This window comes from Phacochoerus africanus, chromosome 1 (genome assembly GCF_016906955.1).
Source record: "Phacochoerus africanus isolate WHEZ1 chromosome 1, ROS_Pafr_v1, whole genome shotgun sequence".
Lineage (NCBI taxonomy): Eukaryota > Metazoa > Chordata > Mammalia > Artiodactyla > Suidae > Phacochoerus > Phacochoerus africanus.
Window position 1 is genome coordinate 125,679,279 of NC_062544.1, and position 22,790 is coordinate 125,702,068.

General features: G+C 40.7%; 1 protein-coding gene across 3 annotated transcripts in view; it reads left to right on the forward strand.

The window, feature by feature from the left end:
• ATXN7 (ataxin 7) overlaps positions 1-22,790 on the forward strand; it is a 138,322-nt gene that overhangs the window by 81,110 nt on the left and 34,422 nt on the right. For all 3 annotated transcript variants that reach the window (XM_047778496.1, XM_047778511.1, XM_047778504.1), the window contains one exon: positions 6,010-6,114. In XM_047778496.1, coding sequence (XP_047634452.1) covers positions 6,010-6,114 — 105 coding nt within the window. The remainder of the gene's footprint in view (positions 1-6,009; positions 6,115-22,790) is intronic.

Genomic DNA, 22,790 nt, shown 5'->3' on the forward strand with positions numbered 1-22,790 from the left:
CTGAAGTGGGAAGAAACTCAGACCCTGTTAGGAGCTCTGTACTGGGGTGCGGAGGCCACAGGTCTGACCTTGGGGCACTGGCAGTTATCGTGGCATAAGGAGGCAGATTCTGGCAGTGTTTCTGGGATAATGTTGAAAATTGCCTGGGCTTTTGGGCCCAGCAGACCTGGGTTCAGATCTTAACTCTGCCATTTACTAACCTGTGAGATCTCAGTGTCTCTGTGGCTTAGTTTCCTGAGTGATACAGTGGGTCCGCATGACCCTAACTCACAAGCTGTTGCTGGAGGGCACTGAGTGAACACTTCCAAGGTTTTGCATGTATCAGCTTTGTTAATCTTTCTACCCCAAGAAGTGCCTGGTGAATTGGTTATTGTGATCATCTCCATTTGACACATGAAGAAACTGAAGTTCAAAGAGGTTATGGAACTTGTCCGAGATCCTGTGGGATTGAGAGTGCTAGAGAGTGGTGCACACTGTTAGCCACTCTGTTAAAATACCTGTGACAGTGAGTAACTAATGGGGAGGAAGTGGGGGTAGTCCTTTAAAGAGATGGCAGCTGAGCTAAGACCTGATGTGTGAGAATGCACCGGGCCTCTTATGACGAGCAAGGGCAGAGCCTGGCCAGGGAAGAGCTTTCTAAGGAGAGAAGGGAGGTCATTGTGCCTGGAGCAGAGTGAGCCCAGGGGAGGGGAGCAGAGGGTAAGGGGACAATGAGTGGAGGGAGGTTATAAACCTTGGGTGATGCCTCTTGGGCTCTGGTAGAGGCTGGGATTTTTATTCCAAGAGGAGTAAGAAGTTGCTGGGGAAATGTTAACAGTAGTCATGCCATCTGTTGGAGGATTTCAAAGAATCACTCTGGCACCTGTGTGGAAGGGATTATCATTCATGTGGGAGTTTTCTTCCATGGTCCATGGGAAAGGTTCTGGTGACAGGATCTCAGTGGTGACCTAGATAATGGCAAGAGTTGAAAAGAGGTGTTGGAGTAGAGCTGACTGGACCTGCTGCTGACCTGGGAGAGGAAAAGAGGAGTCAGAGGTGATTATCTGGGGTTTTAGTTTGAGAAGATGGATAGGGTCATTTGCCTGAAAGGGGAAAGATCTAGGGGACAGGATGCAGGGAACAGGGCAGGTTGGGAAGCAAAGCTCTTGGACGCACTTGTTTGATTTGGGATGCATGTAAGACATCCAGATGGCAGTGTCTAGGAGGCAGTTGGATATGTGAGTCTAGACAGAGCTCGGGAGCTGTCTAGGCTAGAGATGGAAATGTGGGCGTCATTGGCATGCTGAAGTTGGAGTGCGTGGGAGAAGGGAGACGCCTGGGCTACTGCAAAGGTGCAGTGCTTTTTTCCATTGCTCAGGTTTTGTTGGGCACAATCCTCAGAATGGGGAGGGCAGCACTACAGTAATTGCTGGGGTCTGGCTTTGGGCTGAAGGTTCTGCACACCTTAGCTCATATGCCATGTGCTTAACTCAATCCTCCCTACTCTTGCTGGCTTGGGTCTCCTAAGTACATGGGAGCCTAGATGTGGGTACCTGGTCACTCACTAACTGGGAGATTAGGGTGACCTGAATCCTGAGAAAGACCTAGGGGTTATGCACTAAGAAATCCATTTTTCAAATTAAATTGGAGCCTGTGGGGTCAAGAGCAGTTTTAAAACTTTTCATTATATTTCATATAATGGCTTAAGGTGTTTATTTAAAGAATATTTTGTAAACTTTAGTTTTTTTCTTAATTTTTAAAATTGTAATTGATTTACAATGTTCTGTCAATTTTTGTTGTACAACAGAGTGACTCAACTATACATATATATACATTCTTTTTCTCCATCATCCTCCATGTTTTTTGTTTTTTTATTAAATTCAGGGGAACTCATTTTAACACATTAGCAACTGTGTTTTGTTTTCTGTCTTAAACAAGTCCTGAGTTTGAGTCCTTGCATTTGGTTGGGTAAGTTCCATATTTAATTTGTAGATGGGCTGATTGTGAACTTAAACTTTAAAAATATTCTGAAACATACATACTGTCTCTTACAAAAATTATTTCATTTTCTCTGTTGCCACAACATTCCACATGCTGCTCCTGTTGCTAAGGCCCCTGGAATGTTCCAGTGCAGAAAAAGGATATAGAACTCCCCTTTTTTCCCTGGAAGAAGACATTTTATTTAAATTACTTTGTATCTTCTAGCTTACATCCAAATGCGGATATCTGAAAGTAAAGAATTTAGAAAGCTAAAATTAAAGTTGCTTTAGGTTCTTCTCCAGGAATTCACTTTCATAGGGTAGCATGAATTCATAGGGTACCATGTTTCTTTACACCACGATTGTGTGTGTGTGTGTCACACGTGTATGTGTACACACAAAGGCTTTTTAGGGAGATGTGATGTGCTTCTAAGAGGTTAAGAACTGAGTTCACAGATAATGCATACTTGAGTTTGAGTCCTGGTCGTGCTTTTTTTGCTGGTTGATAGTAGACAAGTTCTTGTCCCCATTGAGAAGATGAAGATTATATTGTAGGTTAAACATTATACAAATTGCTTAGCTCAGAACTCGGCACATAGCAGTCTCTCAGAAAATGCCCCCTGTTTATCATTATGATTATCATCAGTTGCACATAATCATACGTTATTGAGGAAATAGAACTTTTTACGGAAGTATAGGTTCCTGGTCCCTCACAGAATGACCCCTTCTCACTTAGTTTTTTTTTTTGTTGTTGTTTTGTTTTAGGTGTTTTCTTGTTTTGGTTTTTGGTGTTTTTGTTTGGTTGTTTGTTTGCTTGTTTTTAATGGCTGCGCCCATGGCATATGGAAGTTTCCAGGACAGAGATTGAATCTGAACCACTGCTGTGGCTTAAGCTAGTGCCACAGCTGTGACACTGCTGAGCGAAGGGTTGAATCCATGCCTCCACAGTGACCTGAGAGTCAGATTCTTAATGCACTGCACCACAGCAGGACCTCTCCCTTAGTTTTATTAGTTTCTACGTCTCCCAAAAGGACCAAAGGAATCAGAGCAAAAAAAGAACAGTTTTCTACCTAAGATTATTGTGACAAATTGAATTCTTTTTATTTAAAGGGATTGGTAGGAAGTTTCCTTGTGGCATAGCAGGTTAGGAATCCGGTGTTGTCACTGCTGCAGTGCAGGCTGCACCTGCATTGCAGATTGGATCTCTGGCCCAGGAACTTCCACATGCTGCGAGTGTGGCCAAAAAATAAATAAAAGGATTGGTACAGTTTTTTTATTTTTTACAATCATCTTATTTATAAAGGGGTGGGAGGCTAGTCCCCAGTAGTATTTGGTATCTGGCAAAGTAACATATTTTAAACAGCATTGTTTGACATTGAGTTCTGTGGGAAACTGTACAGACCAGGCACATTGCAGAAGCCTAAGTCTAAACTGAGAACACTTATTTTAATGCTTTAACTACTCTTTAATTATTAAAACTAATTGAGTTGACTTCATTAATGAAACTGTTGATTTGATATTTAGAGACATTTCATACTTTTCTGCTGTTAATTATGGTTAACAAAAAAGTTCTAACAGTGAATAACTAATTGTTAGTACAGTTTAGATCCAGAATCTAAATCTTGTAAGTATTTTTTGTTTGTGCTTTTTTTTGGCGGGGGGTGTGGGGGGGGAGCACTCCAAGTCATATGGAGTTCCCAGGACAGGGATTATGTCATTCCTGTATTTCAGATTTTCCATCTTAATTGTCCTATGTTAGAATCTTTTAGCATAGGGTTATATGAAACTTAAGGTAAATGTCTTTAAATTTTTCTTTTTAATGAAATGTAAGACAAGTAGCTGTGGAAAATGGCTTATTACATGTTGATCATTGCATGGATATAACCTTTCCCCTTCTCCCAAATGTATTGTTTTTAACTCTATGTGGGCATGCTTTCAAAGAAAATAGCACATTGTTTGGTTCTTTTTTTTTTTTTGTCTTTTTGTCTTTTCTGGGGCCACACCCGTAGCATATGGAGGTTCCCAGGCTAGGGGTCTAATACAAGCTGTAGCCACCAGCCTATGCCAGAGTCACAGCAACATGGGATCCGAGCCACGTTTGTGACCTACACAACTCACAGCAACGCTGGATCCTTAACCCAGTGAGCGAGGCCAGGAATTGAACCCACAACCTCGTGGTTCCTAGTCCGATTCCTTAACCACTGAGCCACGACAGGAACTCCATGTTTGGCTCTTATTTTTCATGAAATTTTTAAGCTTAGCCACAGAAGACAGCAGTCTACTGCAGCCTTCTTAGGATATTTTATCAGTTTATGTGGTCAGAAGTGTTCCGGCTCTGCCTTTCAGCTTATTGGAGTTGGAATCTGGAAGGAGTTTCCAGAAATCATATTCCTCTGGTCTTCCAGGGACCAAGTTCAAGCTGTTGTTAAGAATCAGTATCAAATCCCAACTCTTAGAGGACTTGACCTCTCTGTGAGTCAGTTCCACCTTTCTGGAGTGGGGTTATAATGGTGTGGAGTGAAGTAGTTGTTCACATAAAGTCAGATCATGGCATGTATAACCTGCCTGAGGCCATTCCTGCATCCCAGAATTGTGTGTCCCTGGTATATCTCAGATTTGCAGCTAGCTGTTGGTGCACTTCAGTGTACTAGAAACTGTTAAAGAAAATCTGAGCTGTAGCCATATGTGGATATTAGATCTGTAATTTGATATTTTAGAGATTATCATCACTTTATATTACCTCAGGATATTGTCTGTTTCCTTTAAAACTATAAGCTTACCCAAGCTGGAGGAAGTGTGAAATTAAATCTTTAAAAGAAGGAAAGCAGATGCTAATCAGCCTTTTGGATCATTTTTCCCCCTTTTTAAACTTAGTATTTGGTTTACAAAAATATTTACCTAGTAGAAATAGGTGAATTATCCATTAATTGCAGATATTCTAAATAGTGCATATAGTGTAAAATACAAATTTTGAAATACTTAAAATACTTGGGAGTTCCTACAATGGCACCTTGGGATAGGCGGCGTCTCTGGAGCACTGCGATACAGGTTTGATCCATAGCCTTGCACGGCAGGTTAAGGATTCATGTTGCTGAAGCTGCAGTGTAGGTTACAACTGTGGCTTAAGTCTAATCCCTGTCCTGGGAACTCCATATGCCTTGGAGTGCACCCCCCCCCAACCCCCCGCCAAAAAAAAAAAGCACAAACAAAAATAATTACAAGATTTAGATTCTGGATCTAAACTGTACTAACAATTAGTTATTCACTGTTAGAACTTTTTTGTTAACCATATGTTACCAGGTATTGAGTTGCTGTACTTTCTGCAGTTTTTTTTTGTTTTCATGTATATACAGAGAGTTCAGTTTTATATTTGTGTTTTAATTAACTTCTTACTATGAAAAAAATCCAACTTGTATTTTGTCCTGAACTGAGTAACTAAACTGAGATTAATGCATGAAATGTGTTTGTGCTGAGGTTCTTCCTGTCCATTGTCATCAGTATGTAAGCAAAGGGACTAGAGGTGGTTGTGACCTGAAAATAGAAGTATGAAAATAATTATCTTTGTATTACATGCTGAGGAAACCAGCAATTTTTACTCCTCAATGAAACCTCTGCTTCTTTTCTTAACTGTTCCATAGAACTCTGAGACCAGATGGCTGGAATAGAATGAATAAACAAATAAAACCATTAGATGGTACAGCTTTGTGAATTGCTAAACATTTTATGTGGTTGCAGATTCTTCCCCATGACCCTTGGTAGAGTTCATCTAAAGTTGCTTTATCGTGTGAATCTATTCATTGCTTTCGTTTTAGTAGATTTGTCTGTTTTACCTCATGCTGATGTTTTTCACGCATTTTATTTTAACCCTTTATGATGGTGTTTCTGTAAGCCTGATTTGATTTCTCTTAATAGTCAGTTATTTTTAAATGGCAGTAACTTTTATCCTGGTGTGTTTTATCCTAAGGCAGCTCCTTTAGAAAGTATTGCCACCTCAAATGGTTTCATATTAATGAGAACCACATTAGTGAATGATGCTCTTTCTTTATTGCAGACATGCCAATATTTGGTCTCTGTCCAGCCCACGATGATTTCTACTTGGTGGTGTGTAACGACTGTAATCAGGTTGTCAAACCGCAGGCATTTCAATCACATTATGGTAAGTGCTTAAGCATTTAAAAATCATTATTAGAGGGTAAGAGGTAAAGCAGGATTAAACTGAAGGCAAGTGACAGCATGGGTACGATACAATACCCTTCCTCCTGTCAGGAGTAGGTTTTCTAATTCATTGAATGGGTTAATGCCTATCAGATGTTGGATATTTTCTGAATTTTATTGAAAGCAATGTGCATTTTCTGATTTTATTAAAATTAGGCAGGGAAAATGTATTTTATAAAATCTTTATTGTAATATTGTGTTGGTATAATGAAAGATTTGTTTCCTTCTAGATCCTGAGGTTGTGAATTTAGTGGATGGTAAAATTATATACGTATATATACACGTACAGTATGGAGACATGGCTCCTTGAAAGGAAAGGTGGCTTTGAAATGTCCAAGTTTAGTAGTTCTAAATCTACCTTGATATTCTAATTTGTGAATATGATAAAACTGTGCTTTCTTCCCCCATCAAAATGTGTGTGTGCCTAGAAAGGCATTGTGACTTGAGGAGTTTCATGATCCCTTGAGCCATCCCTGGGCTTTTAGGCTACACAAGCCTATGTTGTTCTCTGTTAGATCCTGGGAGAATCCAAATAAGGTTGTTTTGAGTTGTTGTGATGTGGCCTTAGGTGTTTAAAAATAATTCTGATCAGGAGTTCCTGTCATGGCTCAATGGTTAACAAACCCGACTAGGATCCATGAGGATGTGGGTTCGATCCCTGGCCTTGCTCAGTGGGTTAAGGATCTGGCACTGCAGTGAGCTGTGGTGTAGGTTGCAGACCCTGATGGGATCCTGTGTTGCTCTGGCTGTAGTGTAGGCTGGCAGCTGTAGCTCCGATTGGACCTCTAGCCTGGAAACCTCTATATGCTGCGGGTGCAGCCTTAAAAAGACAAAAGGCAAAAAATTCTGATCGCAAAATTTAATTTTATAACCAATTAGATTTAGTAACAACTCAGAAGTATTTGGGTGGCCACTTTGTTTCAGGCCCTGGGGATATGTGATATGATTCCTACCTCCCTGGAGTTTAAAATCTGGCTGGAGGGAAAGGGAAAACTAACTACACACGTTTTAAAAAATAACTGCAAGTCGTTTCCCATTGCCCTCACCACTACAAATGCAAGTTTGCAACAGGGAGTAGCAGTAGGGCCTTTCTGTAATAGAATGTTTGAGCAAAGCCTCCGAGGAGATGACCCCAGTGACCTGAGCCCTAAGTGATTCTGGGGGGCACCCATGCATCCATCTGGAATAAAGGCATTCCACACAGCGGGGAGAGCCAAGCACACATGAAGATAGCTAGTAAAGTTAGTGGAGGGCGTAGCGACTAGGGAAGTCTGGCCTTTGGGGCTGGGGCCCTGTTCACACCCAAGCTTGTAGGCCATAGTGGAAAGATGTATGCAAGCATTGGGAGGTTTAGGTAAGGGAGTAACACAGGGCTGTCTCACAGGTTGATCTGCTGAGAATAGACTAGGGGAGAAAAGTAGAAGCAGGGAGGATGGTTCAGAGGTAAAGATAATAACAGACCAAGGCTGAGGCAGCATAGTAGAGCTGAGGATACAGCCTAGTTTTGAAATACATTTTAAAGCTAGACCCTTCCAGGCTTTTTTTGGGGACAAGAAGTTGTTTTAAGAGTCATAGTATCATAATCAACATCCCACTTTTTTTTCTCAAGGAATCTTTTATGTAATCATAAAAAGATTCTTTGAGGTTTTGTTTCTGGGTGAGGCCCTGGAGTAGGCACCAGCGTGAGTACAAAGCTGAATAAGAGATTGTCTCCCTGCTTAAGATTCTTAACTGGCTAGTATTGGAAAAGGCAATCAGTCAGTTGCCAAGTATTTTTGTGTTAAGGATTTTGAAGCCAGACTAGGCTGGATTTAAACTTGAACTTGAAAGAACCATGGTTAGTTCTTTGCCGAACAAGTTTTCAGCCTCCTTTGTTATGATGTGAGGATGGTAATAGCAACCTCATTTGTTCCCAGAGAAGATAAGTGAAACAGCATGGTGAAGCCCCTCATGCAAGGCCTAACATTTGATAGGTGTGACAGATGAAGGTACAGCTGTAGATAAAGCAAAGTGTGCGTACCTATAAAGTCCTAAAACAGTTCAAAGTTTTAAGACAAAGAGGAGTGCAGATTGCATCTTGGAGACTAACTCAGAGAAGCCTTCTTAAAGGAAATGGCCTTCACATTAGACTGTTCTGAAGAGTAGAATGGATAATTTTTCCCATGTGCAAATTTTTATGCTCAATTTTTAGGTGTGTAAAATAGTGAAAAATACAGAAAATACTTTTGAAATAATCACCTGTAATGGGAAGTGTTTTGATGAGAATAAACAGGGCTGACACATACAGCTACACAGTTTGTGCACTGAACAACCATATTTGGTGGCTCCAGGTTGGCAGCAGGGGTGATGGGAGGAAGCACAGAGGCAGGAAATTCCAGGCTGTCTGGAATGTATTCCACCAAGTTTCCACTGGTGAGAGCTGATGTGCCCGCGTGCGGAAGTGCTGTTTTCGAAGGTAGGCTGAGGCTGCTCAGAGAGATGCAGTGCCATCAGACACCCCAGGCCTTGATATGTCGGTAGGGACCTGTTGCAAATTTTTTTTTTTTTTTTGGTTGGCACCTGACTGATGTGATTTAGTGGTAGAAGATCAGTGAGCAAAGTGGATTCGAAGGGAGTGAGAGAGGAAGTGGGAGTATGAAAACAGCTGCTGTTTGGATCAAGGCCCACTTAAAGGTGTAACCTTTTCCAGGACTTCCTTAGGTAGAAAGAGGCCCTCATGGTCCCCTCTTCCAGAAGTAATCCACTCTGTACAGCGCATTTCATGGAGATAATTTTCTTTATCTTCCTCTGTCTCTCTCTTACAATGTCTGGGTATTAGGAGCAGGGGAGGAGAGTGTCTTAAAATCATATTTCCACTCTGCTTATATGTAGCATACATACTGTTTTCTAATAAGACTTTTTTTTTTTTTTTTTAAATGACTGCACCTTTAGCATAAGGAAGTTGTAGAGCCAGGGACTGAATCTGAGCTCTGTGGCAATGTTGGATCCTTTAATCCACTGCACAGAGCAGGGGATTGAACCTGTGCCTCTGTAGCACCCTGCACTGCTGCAGTCAGATTCCTAATCCACTGTGCCACTGCAGGAGCTTGTTGAATTTGAAAACTTGTTGTAATTTCCAAAGTAGAAGAAGATGTGGTGTGAGTGCAAGATTCATGCACATAGTCAGGTGACTTCTGTGGCCAGGCAGGAAATGCAGCCCATACGGGCCACTGGGTGGGGGCTTTGGTCCCTCTAGTGGCAGAGGAGTTACTAAAGCTGCAAGAGAGAAGAAAGTCTCTGTCAGAAAGATGAGGGCCAGGTACTGAGAGAGGGATTCAGCTGGGAAGTGTGAAAAGAGCCCCTCTTTGAGGGAAGCAGCTAAGGAGAAGGCTGCTGGAGTGAACAGGAGGTTCAGAGAAGGATAGATGTATGGTTTTGGGGGCTGTGCCACTAAGTAGAAGAAGGCACCATGTGATGGCTCTGGGATGCGTTGGGAGTGACACCCCACTCACTGCAGAAGGAGAGGTGGCCAGGGCACCCAGCACCCAGAACCGTTCCCAGTGCTGTGAGTGTCTTGTCTGTCTTTGGGGTGAGTGGTTGTAACAAGAAGTAGTATTTGGAGTCCGTTTCAAATACTTTTGTTGTAATTCCAGAAGGCCTTTTGCTACATGTTTGTTTTCCAGAGTTAACATCAAAAAAACAAAACAAATTTTTGAAATACAAGAATTTTCTAAGTAGCCATTGCAGTCCATTTATTACTGTATTAGGAAGAACTCATGCCTGCTACAGGAGAGATTCTGCTTTCTTTTGATGAAACTGGTGAAAATGTGTGGGCAGTCTTCTGGAATATGTAATTCACATATTGCTGGTGCTCATCTGTGACTTTTATCAACAAATGAGCAGTTGCTACAAAATTCAACAGGCAGTTCGTTTTAAAACCGCTGCTGCCTGGCAGTGACAGGGAAGGAAGTGACTCTGGCAGCAGTGTAGGTGGTAATATTATTCTGAATTGGTGAGCTGGTTATCTCCCAGAGTAGTGAGAGACCTACAGACATACCTTACTTTCTATGGCTTGATTTATTGTTCTTCACAGCATCTTCTAGAGATTGAAGGTAGGGGGCAACCCTGCGTTAAGCATATCTCTTGGTGCCATTTTTCCGGGGGCATTTGCTTGCTTCATGTCTCTATGTCACATCTTGGGAATTCTTGAAACATTTCATACCTTTTTCATTGTTATTATGTTTCTTACTGTGATCCTTGATCAAGTGATTTTTGTTGCTACTACACCTGGCTAAAGGCTCAGATGATGGTTAGCATTTTTTACAAATAAAGAATTTTTAAATTACGTGCGTGCTTTTTACAGACATGATGCTGTTGCATCCTTTATAAGCTGCAGTATTGTATAAGCATAACTTTAAGCACTGGAAACTAAAAAATTTGTGTGACCTGCTTTATTTTGATATTCACTTCATTGTGATGGTCTGAAACCAGACCTACAATGTAGTATCTCCAGAATGTACTTGTACTTTTTTGCTAGCTGAGCTGTGTTTTGGGGAGTTGACTGTTAACCAGGTTTTCCATTTGAACAATGATGGTGAGTGATTGCAGCGTCGTTTTGGCATTTCCATTTTCATAGTCTGATTGCTTTCTTTCTTGCAAACTGCATAGTAATACCATGCTTTCTTGATGTTGTTTTGATATTTTGAAATAGTCCAGCAGGCCTCATACCTCAGTTATTCACTATTTTTAGATGTTTCTTATTGGTAATTTCAGATTTAAAAATAAAATTGAATCAGTGGATCTCAGACCCCCTGTGCATCCAAATCAAAGAGGAGCAGAGTCTAAGTGGCCCACTCCAGACTAGCTGGCTGGGAATTGCCAGGGGTAGGACTAGGAGTCTGCATTCTGAACAGCTCCCTAGGCTGCTTCTGACTCATAGACTAACCAGGGTGTATTATACTCGCAGCAGATCCCCTCACTCTGTGATGATATGCTTGGCATGGTGACCAATGTGACTGGCCTTCAGAGATTCATTGAGTCTAGCAAAGATGGCATTAAAGGAGGGCCCTGCTCTTTTTAACCGATTTTTAACTTTTCGTATTATGTGCTGGAAATCTCCCATCAGTTGCCTCTAAAACTTTACGTATGAAGGAGGGCTGAGATGGTGACATTACTTGCGGCCAGAAGCACCTTTCTTTTGAGGTCGTTAACCAAGTTGGGTATCTGAGTTGATCATTTAGTTAGTAATGAGTGTGTTGGTCCTAAACTGACCACCAACTGGAATACACTGTGTGTTCCAGTTTACATACATGTACTGTGGATCTGATCAGGTAGTCTCAGCTGATGACTTGCGGGGCCCTCAGGGTTCTGTGATGAAAGAGCTTCCCAGGTGGTTCTGAGGAGGTGTGTGCTTATGCTGCTCTGTGCTTTGCCACCTGTCTCTGAGTCTGCTTGTGAAGAACACCATAACTTCTTGCAACCTTTCTGATTCAGGTGAAATAAGTGTATGATGTTAATTCAGCTCAGACAGGTGCCACATTTAGCATCTCTATAATTAATCAAAACCTTGCTTGAATGTCAGCTGTTGAAGTTTTACCTCAGATGAGTTAGGCTGACCCACTTTTTCACCTTTTGGCTCAGCCCCAAGTCCCTGACCAGGTGCTTCTGCCACCTCTTCCCAATTTTAATCCATCGAATTCCATCTTTATGGTTTATTTAATTCCATTTAATTTTTTTTCTTTAAATCAAACCACTTGTAGTTAAGTAATCTTTTACAAAGGAAACCTTCAGGAATCATCAACGGAAAAAGTAGTGTTCTTTGCCATGGATGGTCAGCGTGAAAATAAATATAGTGAAAAGATTAAATTCTTTGTTGCTACTCTTACCATTGCCACCACTGAGCCCAAGGCCTGCTTCCTTGGTTAAAAAGGAGGCAGACACGTCTTAGGCAAGTGTCAACCGCCCCCTGCCCCAGTAGCTTGATGTTTTCAGAAAAGTGAAAGAGATTTGGAAGGGGAATAAGTTTTCATGTGAGATCGTATGTTATTAATGTTGCGGAGTGATACCCATTCTATGTTTGGGGAAACAGCAGCTCAGGGTATTGGATTTAGTTTCCTTTGATGTTAAGGGAGCTGTTTCCTGAGGCCAACCCTAGCCTTGGAAATAAATGCCTTACTTATAGGCAGAATTGTCGCATTTCATGTTGAGCTTCAGAAAAATCACAGGTAAATATCCTTTGCCATTTATCCATTGATATTACATGTTAATCACCTCCTAGTTGCTATAAGTGGCATATGAGTCTGGGCTCAGTATAAAGCATCTCTGCCCTTTTCTCAGACTCCTCTTTCCAGATGGGATATCATAAAGCTGGATTTTTTATAACTTTGTGAAAGTAGCTTTAGCTGAAACGCCTCTGCAGTCTTAGAGCTTTCTCTACTTGTAGATATCATGAATCCTGTAAAATTAACAAACAGCTAATGCATTGATTTGACTGAATGTTCCTTGAGTGCACTGAGGTGGTCTGGATTCTTTGAGATGCCAGCATAAATTATATTTTCCTAAAATGTCGTTTTAATCAGAAGATGAGTAAATAGAAATTACTCATACTTTTTGAGCTAATTAATTGGTTTCAAAGAACATTAGTGTAAGAGCAAAATGAATTTTACTCTGTGAGATCCCCTGGGCTGTTTCTGGCAAAAATGCTGATCGCACTGTTGACGCCAGTTTCACCTAGCTGTGACCAGTGATTGCCATCATATAATTAAATTAATCTACATCACAAAGCAAAGGTTTTGCTGTTTAATAAAGAACACCTTCTCCCTTTTGTCATCTGATTGATTTAGACAAGGAAAATAACAGATTTAGGTATTTGGGGGGTTTTTGTGGGGGGCTCACTTGCAAGGGCATATGAAAGTTGGCCAGGCCAGGGATTGAATCCAAGCCATAGCTGTGGCCATGCTAGATCCTTTAACCCACTGCTCCAGGCCGGCAATTGAACCCAAACCTGTACAATGACCTGTACCACTACAGTTAGATTCTTAACCCACTGCACCATGACGGAAACTCCTCAAACTCATTCTTTATTTGTATATGCACATTCATGTGAAATATAGTTTTATATACCTTAGAAGGAACATTACATATTCAGTCCATCCACATTTGTCTCTGGGTTCCAGAGCAACCTAAGGCACTGCAATCAGATTTTTAACCCACTGTGCTGCAGCAGGATCTCCAGATTCAGGTATTTTGAATGAGTTACTTTGTTTGGCTATCAAGTAACTTTGTTTTTGGATGAAGAAGAAAATGTTTCTTTTTTGCTTTCCAATTGTTAGCTAAATTTGGCCCCTGCAAATTTGTAATCTGGGTTTTATTTTACTTTGTCAGTGATACTTAATCTTTTTAGGGTTGGCACTCATTTAAAATCTGTGGACTAATGATAGTTTTTAATAGTACTTGATGATTCATAAAGTGTTTTTGCATGTATTATCTTATTTTCTGTTCTTAGCAACCCACTGAGTGGATGGTTTTATTCCCAGTTTACAGATCAAACTCCTAAATTAAATATCATTCACACAGATAAAATGTCCCAAGTAGATTTTCTGTCTACTTACATGTGTTTCTTTTGCGTGTAATAAGGATGTATAGAGTTAAGAGGAAATCTACAGAAGATGTAATGAACTCCACATGTCACAAAACTGTCATTAATTACAGATGTTCTAGCTCAGGTAGAATTTTAGGTTTGCTTAGAGTGGCGGGGTCAGCATTGTAACCCATTACCTCGGAGAGGACATTTAGTAATTTGAAGACGTAATGGTAGTAGGTAGATACTTGATTTAGCATAGTCATTGGATTTCTCTTAGGGCTCTTCTGTTTTATTTAACCCTAAATCATAGTAGTTATCCAAAGCCAAACTCCTCCTCTTTTTGTTCCAGCCTCATAACATCTTGTAGTTTCTTTAGAGAATTGGTTAGCATATTTCTGCAGTTAGTACAGAGACTGCAGTTTGTTGCAGAGCCAAAAATACTTCACTCTTTTGCTTCAAAGACACATGCCAGGCCTTTCTCCAGCAGTTGGGGGCTGAGCCAGGAAAGGGAGCAAACTAGAGCAGGCACATCAAAATACAAGCATTGTCAGGGTAGACCTCAGTTTAACTCTTGAAGGAAATCCCAAGTTGACCATTTTGATCTAAGATTTTTTTTCACTGAATAGTATGATATAGAATTAATGCAGTGAGTTCTCTTTTTCTTTGCCACAAGCGAAAAAGTGCTAATTAAAATTTTCAAATAACTTCAGGAGCATCAGATAAAGGATCACTTTCTCCCTAGCTAATATAATTTAATCTTTTTTTTTTCCCTTTTTTCTTTTTTCTTTGTCTTTTTAGGGCCATGCCCATGGCACATGGATATACCCAGGCTAGGGGTCCAGTCGGAGCTGTAGCTGCTGGCCTATGCCAGAGCCACAGCAACACCAGATACTCAACCCTCTGAGCGGGGCCAGGGGTCAAACCTACAATCTCATGGTTCCTAGTCGGATTCGTTTCTGCTGTGCCATGATGGGAATGCCTAATCATTTTTCTTAGGGGTGTGTGTGTGCACGTGCGTGTGTGTATATAAAAATGGTGTTATTTATTCCATTTATAAGAGTACCATTTTCAATTTTAGTTATAAAATGTATTGATTTTTGCTTTATACTAAAATTTGTGCCTTTATTAATAATTGTGCCTTTGGGGTTTCTTTCTTAAAAAAATTTAAAAACTGGCCATGATATTATTCATGCATTTAGCAGATATTATTGAGTGTCTCTTGTTCAGGCATTGCTCTTCACTCAACTAGGAAAGCAGTGTCTTTTATTTCACGAAAATTCTATTCTGTTTAAGGAGGGTGGAGCAAGCAAGATGAAAAGTAAAATAAGATGATTTTAGGTAGTGGTAAAGGCTAGGGATAGTATGAAAGAATAACTGGGGCAAGATATTTCAGATAAGGCTAGTTAAAGGAAGCCATTCTGAGGAGTTGATATGGAAGGTCAGTCAGCCATTTGAAGATGGTGGAGGATCAGTGTTCCACAGAGAAGATAGCAGGTGCAAAGATCTGAGGTGGAAATGAGCTTGGAGAAAGGCCAGTGAGGAGGTAGAAGAGCAGTGTGCAAAGAGGAGAGGGTCCAGGTTGAGGTTGGGCAAGCGGTTGCTGAGGCCAGATGGAGGGGATCAGTATTGGATGGTACGAGACATGTGAAGCCACTGGAGGGTTTCAAGCAAGGAAGAATCTTGATCTGCTTTATGGTTGCTCTGTGGCATGGTAGAGGGAAAGAGTGGAAGCAGGGAGATAGTCAGTGGGCTGTATTGCACTTGTCCAGGTGAGAGTGGGAGTGGGAAAGAAAGCTTGGGTGAAGGTGGTAGCAGCCAAGGCTGCGAGGTATCAGCCAAGGCTTGATGGAGTAGGATTGCGCACAGGAGTAGAAAGAAGGAGGGCCCACTGACTGGCTGGGGTTGAGCAGTATGGGAAAAGAAGGGATGAGGAATGATTAGGGATGGGGTGGAGTGGCCTCAAGCAGGTGCATGAATCTTCTTAGCTTATGAATTATGGGGTTCTTTCAATTTGTACATCTCCCCCCCCTTTTTATTTTTAATGAGGTGTATTGACCTGAATGAAAAGCCTTGATGTATTATATTCATTGAGTCTTTAGACATTTTCTCACAGTTGTGGAGGTAGAAAATAGTTATTGCAGCAATGCCAGACTTTGGGGTCATGGAGTTCCTGTTGTGGTTCAGCAGGTTAAGAACATGGCATAGTGTCCATGAGGATGTAGATTTGATCCCTGGCCTTGATCAGTGGTTAAGGATCCGCTGTTGCTGTGAGCTGCGGCATAGGTTGCAGATGACACTTGGATTTGCTGTGGCTGCGGCATAGACCAGCAGCTGCAACTTGATTGGACCCCTAGCTTGGGACCTTCCATGTGCTTTGGGTGCAGCCCTAAAAAACAACAACAAAAACTTCAGGGTCATTTGTTCTTTTGGTGTTGCTTTTTTGTTTTTTAGTGAGACAGTGATCTAGTCATGTAAGCCAGGAAACAAAAGGATGCTCTCATTTGGGTAACACAAACTTATTGATTAAAAAGCAGAAGCCTCGTGTATTCTGACTTTTCATTATTAACATCGTAATACACAATGTAAAAGAAAAAAATTAGCCAACCACTCAAGGATGAATATGCAGTCAGAATAAGTAAATCTTCTCCATCTCTTCAGGGGTACAGGTTGACATATGCCTTTGGAAGGTTTCTAGACCCTGGACAAAGAAATATTTGGCTGCATACTTCTTGTTCCCTCATACATATGGAAAATTAAATTATAATGTGTTTACATATTAAAATTAATGATCTACCTGCTATATATATAGCACAGGGAACTATGTTCAACCACTGATGATGGAACCTGATGGAGGATAATGTAAGAAAAAGAATGTATATATGTATAATTGGCTCACTTTGCTGTGTAGCAGAAATTGAAAGAACGTTGTAAATCAACTATAATGAATTTTTTTTTTTTTTTTTTAAGGGCTGCATCTGTGGCACATGGAGGTTCCCAGGCTAGGGGTCGAATCAGAGCTACAACTGCCAGCCTATACCACAGCCACAGTAATACCAGATCTGAGCCGTGTCTTCACCCTATACCACAGCTCACAGCAGTGCCAGATCTTTAAGCCACTGAGTGAGGCCAGGGGTTGAACTTGCAACCTCGTGATTCATAGTCATTTCTGCTGTGCCACGACTGGAACTCCATCTATAATTTAAAATTTTTTTCAATAAAATAAAGATCTAGCTTATTTTCACATGTTTAATATGTATGACTCCCTTCTCTTTAAAGACTGCTTATTATTCCACTTTATTCATGTATTTAATTTAGCCTGCCCCCTATTGGTAGACATTTAGATTGTTAGTGTCTGATTGTTAGTATTATCACATGCAGTGCTATAAACACATTCTTTGAGAATGTCTGTTAGTATTTCAGTATATTATTTTTCTACCTGGAGGCTGGTTGGATCTGTCCTCCCAAGTTAGCCTTACTGTGATTTAATGAACTACTTCAACAGTCTGATTTGTGTCACCAGAATGAGGCTATGAAAATATGAATTTCTAGGCGTCTGAATAAATCAATAAATAAAAATTGTTAATATTAATCAACTGTACGTCAGTAAAATTTAAAAAAGAAACTTAAATTGTAATATTCATCAGGACTACTCTTGACTTGGTTGCTACATATAGAAATCATTAAGATGGCTGTGCATAAGATTCTGAAGGGGATACTTCAGGATATAAATCCATATTTTAGTTATACTTGCTGGAAGATGTATTTTTTTGACAGTGATTTCATAAGACTAACTTGTGTTTTGACTAGTTAAGATAAACACACACAACCCTGCTATATCAATCCTGTTAAGCTGTGGTCTTATATATGACCAGAAGAGGGAGTTTTTATTGCTTTATGCTGTAGCACCTACAGCCTGGCTGGGGTAATTCCTCCCACAAATGTTCAAGCCCCTAAAACTGGTTTGGGGTGGAGGGCAAGAGCTAAATTTAGCTGTTTCTTTTTGCATCTAGAAATTTCAGTCTTTAGATTTACTTATATATTTTGTTTTTAAGAAAACATTTCTCAAATTGAACTTCAAAGAAATTGTATACCTTTTCTTCTTGTGTGTTTGAAAGGTAATAAAAAGATCAGGGAAGGAAATTATCTCAATTTAAAATAAGTTAAAATACAAGCATTCAGCCCCTAATCATACATGATGCAGTTCTTAATTCGTAATCTCCTAAGGTCAAAAATAAACTCTAGTATGAAATTTGTTTCATTGCCTTTTATGCTTGATATTTTAAAAAGACTCTTAAAACTAATACAAAGATTTGTAGCGAGATTTAGAAAGTTTTTTTTTTTTTTTTTTGCGAGAGTGGCTAATAGGACTTTGTGTGATTCTTACTTTGCTCATCTGTGTTATTAGACTCAATCTACATAGCCAAACAAATGAAATGGGTACCATAATCAGGATAAAGTACTTTGATGGAATACTAGAATTGCATGCTGTTTAAATTTTTCTTCTGCTCTTCACATGGTATTTTTTTATAACAAAAACTTGTTAAATCAGTTTCTTTATGGATTTTTTTTACTGTCACATAAGAGAGGCATGTATCCTCCTATGTACTTATATAGATACACAAATGTAGTAATCTTAAACATGCTATTTTCAGTTCAGTCTACTTCTAATCTCATTGGCTCTTTCTGCCTCCCCAACTTTTTCTGACTATAATAGTCCTCTGCACTCTGATCCATCCATGTAACTTGGTACATTGTTAGCACATAACAGTGTGCCTCCTTCTGCTTTTTTTTTTTTTTTTTTTTTTTCCTCATGCTCGTAACTCTTTACTGGCACATACAATCTCACGTTTTATTAGCAGGGGCTACTAGTCACAGTTTTACAAAAATGGATCCTATTATGTATACTTTCACTTCTTTTCTACTCAACAGTACCACATGGACATCCATTCACATCCCAGGATAACACTGATCCCCTTTTTATTTATTTATTTATTGCTTTCTTTTTAGGGCTGCACCTGTGGCATATGGAAGTTCCCAGGCTAGGGGTCAAATTGGAGCTATAGCAAAGCCACCACAATGCAGGATCCTAGCCACATCTGCAACCTACACCACAGCTCACAGCATCACTGGATCCTTAACCCACTGAGCAAGGCCAGCGATCAATCCCATGCCCTCATAGATACTAGTCAGGTTTGTTACTGCTGAGCTACGGCGGGAACTCCTTGATCCCCTTTTTAATGGTTGCTTGCTGTTCTAAGGTGTGGCTGTGTGGTGACTTCCTCAGCCAGGCCCTCTGTCTGTGGACGTTCACTTTGTTTCCTACTTTTTGCTTCTTTGAGCAAAGCAGTAGCCAGCCTGCTGCCTACATCCTTAACTGCTAATGGTTTTGCTTCTGTGGGATAGAGACTCAGGAAGGGATTCTTCTGGGGTCAGAAAGGATATTTATTTGCATTTTAAATAGCTGCTACTAGGTTTGTTTTCCCAAAAGGCTATTAATACTTTGTATCTCTACTAGCCATGTAAGAAAGTATGGCCAGCAGGAGTAGGTATTTATTATTTATTTTTCTAAACTTCCACTTCTTTTTTTCTAAAGCCTCTTACAGTGCTTTATATACATGTGCACAAATGTGATTAATCGTAAGTTGACTTTGACGTCAATTTCTCAAACAGGTGCAAACGTTTATGTTTTTACTCCCCGCGTTATCACATATCTTCTGAGTGTAAGTGATAATGATATGAGGCAAATAGATCTTTCGAAATGAGTTACAATTTTAAAAATATTCATTTAATCAGTTTCAGGCAGTTTTTCTGGGAGATTTATGTCCATTTGTGGAATTTACTTTAGGGAAGAAATCTACTTCTCTTAGGCTGAGATTCCTCTCTGCAAAATACGTTGCCTCCTAGAGGACAGCTTCCATTGAATTTAATTACAGGGCCAGTGAAAAACTACTGTCAGTTTTATTTCTGATCTCATTATCCTTGAAATTGGTGATTGGTCACCTTTTAACAGTGTTCACTTTGTGTATCAAATAATGACTAGGCTGAGGTCAGACTGTGGCTCATATGAAGCCTGTGTAAATCAGGCTGTGAGGTTATACTTTATTTGCCTGCCTCTGAACAATCTGAACAGCTGAAAAGGGGCACACACACGAAGTATGGCCAAGCCCTGAAGGAGCATGTCCCCAAAAGATCAGACAGTGTCCAGCAGAGGAAGGCTGCTGCTGCATTACCTCCAAGGTCAGTCGTCCCCATTTACATGTCATCTCCCACCTCTCCTGATCTGGTGGGAGCACCTAATGAGCACTGGGTAATAACCTCGCCGAGTTTCTTGGTGAAGCTAATCTGATTGTGGATAGCAGGCTTGCAGGCCCACAGCTGAATGAATTGCTTGGTATTTCCTAGTTTGAAAATATTTTCTCCCCCTTTCAAGTGCTCCTTGGCAGCAGGTAAGGAATGTTAAAGCTCCTGTAAGTGCCAATTAAGGCCAATTATAACTCGCCCGGCCTGCTGAGACAGTGAAGTGGAGTCAGTGGAGGCTTGTTGTGCTCCTGTAAACTGGAGAACTGGCTGCCACCAGTGACAGGAACACAGGATCTCTCAGCTGCCAACAGCTTGTTTGTTGCCCTGCAGAAAACCAAGTGACACCTCAGCTGGCTTCTCGGGATTGGATTTAGGAAATCCCAAGATTTGTTGAGACGTCAGTAATTTCTGTAATAGAAACTGCCGTCTTTCTTTGACTCTTTCTTTATGTCAAGTGGTGCCCATTGTCCAGTTTCTCCTCCTTTCTAAAAGTAAGGGCTGAAGTGTATTGAACATTTGAGATAAACTGGGCACTGCGTTACATGTGTCATGGCCTGTGCTCCTCACCAGGGCCCTGCTCCAAGAGGCAGACTTGGTGCTTCTCAGGGGAGGCCAGAGGCCTCTCGCCCAAGGCTGCCCAGCTAAAAGTGCTGAGGTGGCGCCGAACCCCAGCCCTCACTGCCCCTCCTAGCTGCTGCCTGTGTGCTTGTTTGCTGTGAGCGGGCTAATTCACAGAAAGATTTGTGTCAGTTCAGGACTCCCTTTGTGCACGCAGAGTAAAATTGATGAGTGCACACCATCCACACCACAGCCAATACCTATAATTTTTGGTCTGTGAGGCATGGATGTTATTCTATTAAAATGGTATTTTAGTCTGTAGTCTTTTTTTAGTCTGTAGTCTGTTTGTTTTTTCATAAGAAAAAAGAAATGTGACCATGTCCCCAGACCTAGACCCCAAAATATGAGCCATCAGTGAGAGAGTCAGTATCAATATAAACTTCATTTGGATGGGATATTGGGAGATGGCTTGAAGAAAATAGTAATAATGCTTTCCAAGCAGAACAGGGCAGTATTTGGTTAAACATTTTACTGAGGGCATTAAGAGAGGTTTTTAAAAGTTCAGTCTGAGCTTTATATGCCCAGTTTTTTTTTGGTTGGTTTTTGTTTTTGGTCTTTTAAGGGCCACACCCATGGCCTGTGGAAGTTCCTGGGCTAGGTCAAATTGGAGTTACAGCTGCCAGCCTATGTCACAACCACAGCAATGCCAGTTCCTTAGCCCACTGATCGGGGCCAGGGATTGAACCCACATCCTCATGGATATTAGTCAGATTCTTAACCTGCTGAGCCACAATGGGAACTCCTGTATGCCCAGTTTTTGTGGATTTGTGTATATTCCTATTGCACACATTTATCACTTTTTTTTTCTAGTTTGCAGTATCATTCATCACTTTTTTAATGTGGGTCCTAAGAATTAATTTGGATTGTTTCTTTCTGGTTTATATATGAAATTAGACATAGCCATGTGTTTGTAGCATTTTAAAACATTTGCTGAAATTCACCCTGAAATTCCTCAGGATTAGAAAAAGACCTTGTTCCCCAAATTGTCATGGGTTGACTGGTTCTCCTGAGGATTGTTTTCCCCACTAGCACCATCACCATTTACAAAAGGGAACATTAGAAAGGCAAGCATTTGTGCTGGGAGGCCAGCAAGGAGTCTGGGGTCCAGTCTGAGGGGTGCAGCAATGCAGAACTGAGGCTTAGTCTGAGGCTTAGTCTGAAAAGGTCCTCTTATCCCAGTTCATTTGTGCCGGACTCCTTAGCTGCCCCTTGGGAGCGACAGGGTGGGTGGGTGGGTGCAGTGAACAGTGCTAAGACTTGTTGCAGTCAGGTAGTACAACAATAGAAATTTTTTCCTGCTAGCTTAAGAAACTAACACTTTGGTAAATGTCTTATTTTTGCTAATTATCTCTGGAAATATTTGCTCATCCTGTGCTTCTAAGCCTCGCTCATGGCTCTTTCCTTGTGTTCTTCTGATAGTTAAGGACCACCACAGTTTTACACTGTTTGAATGGGAAATAATGGGAGTGGGGCAGTTTTCAGAAAACCATCGGGATAGAAATATCACAGCAATGGTTAGGATATGAATGCTTGCTGTGAAAATAAAACAGTGTGGCTACTAGTCTTTTGTTGTACAGTAAATTTAGAATTTGTATCTAGTCTACTAGAAGCCATTTCCTATGCCTCACAACTCTTTCCCACCCCTTCCAGGCCAAATCTTTTCCACACATGTAATTCATGACTTTTTGCCAAATATTCTGTGTTGGGTGATGGTATTCTGCAGAGGAATTTCCCCCCTCCTTTTGACATTTAAAAGTGTTCATTATGAACTATCAGGCATCTGAGTCTATTTATGTGTGCAGCCTTTATTATCATAAAACTCAGATCAGTTGGCTGCTTTTTTTCCATGTCTATTTGACAGTAAGATTTGGCGATTGACACAACAGGGGAGTAGTGGTGCGGGGAGTGTAATAGCGCTGAGATAAGCAAACAGCTAGACCAGGGAAGACGCTGTTTACAAAGAGCCACTTAGAGAAGTTTTTGGATTAAAAGTGTAAAAGGCCCCCAGCTTTAGGCAGTCATCCAGTGATTGAACTCTGGATAGTCAGGTGTATATTTTTCTGGAAGCAGATACATTTTACACATATGCACAAAAAATGGGTTAAGATTTTTCTTACTAGATTTAAGAAGGAAAACTA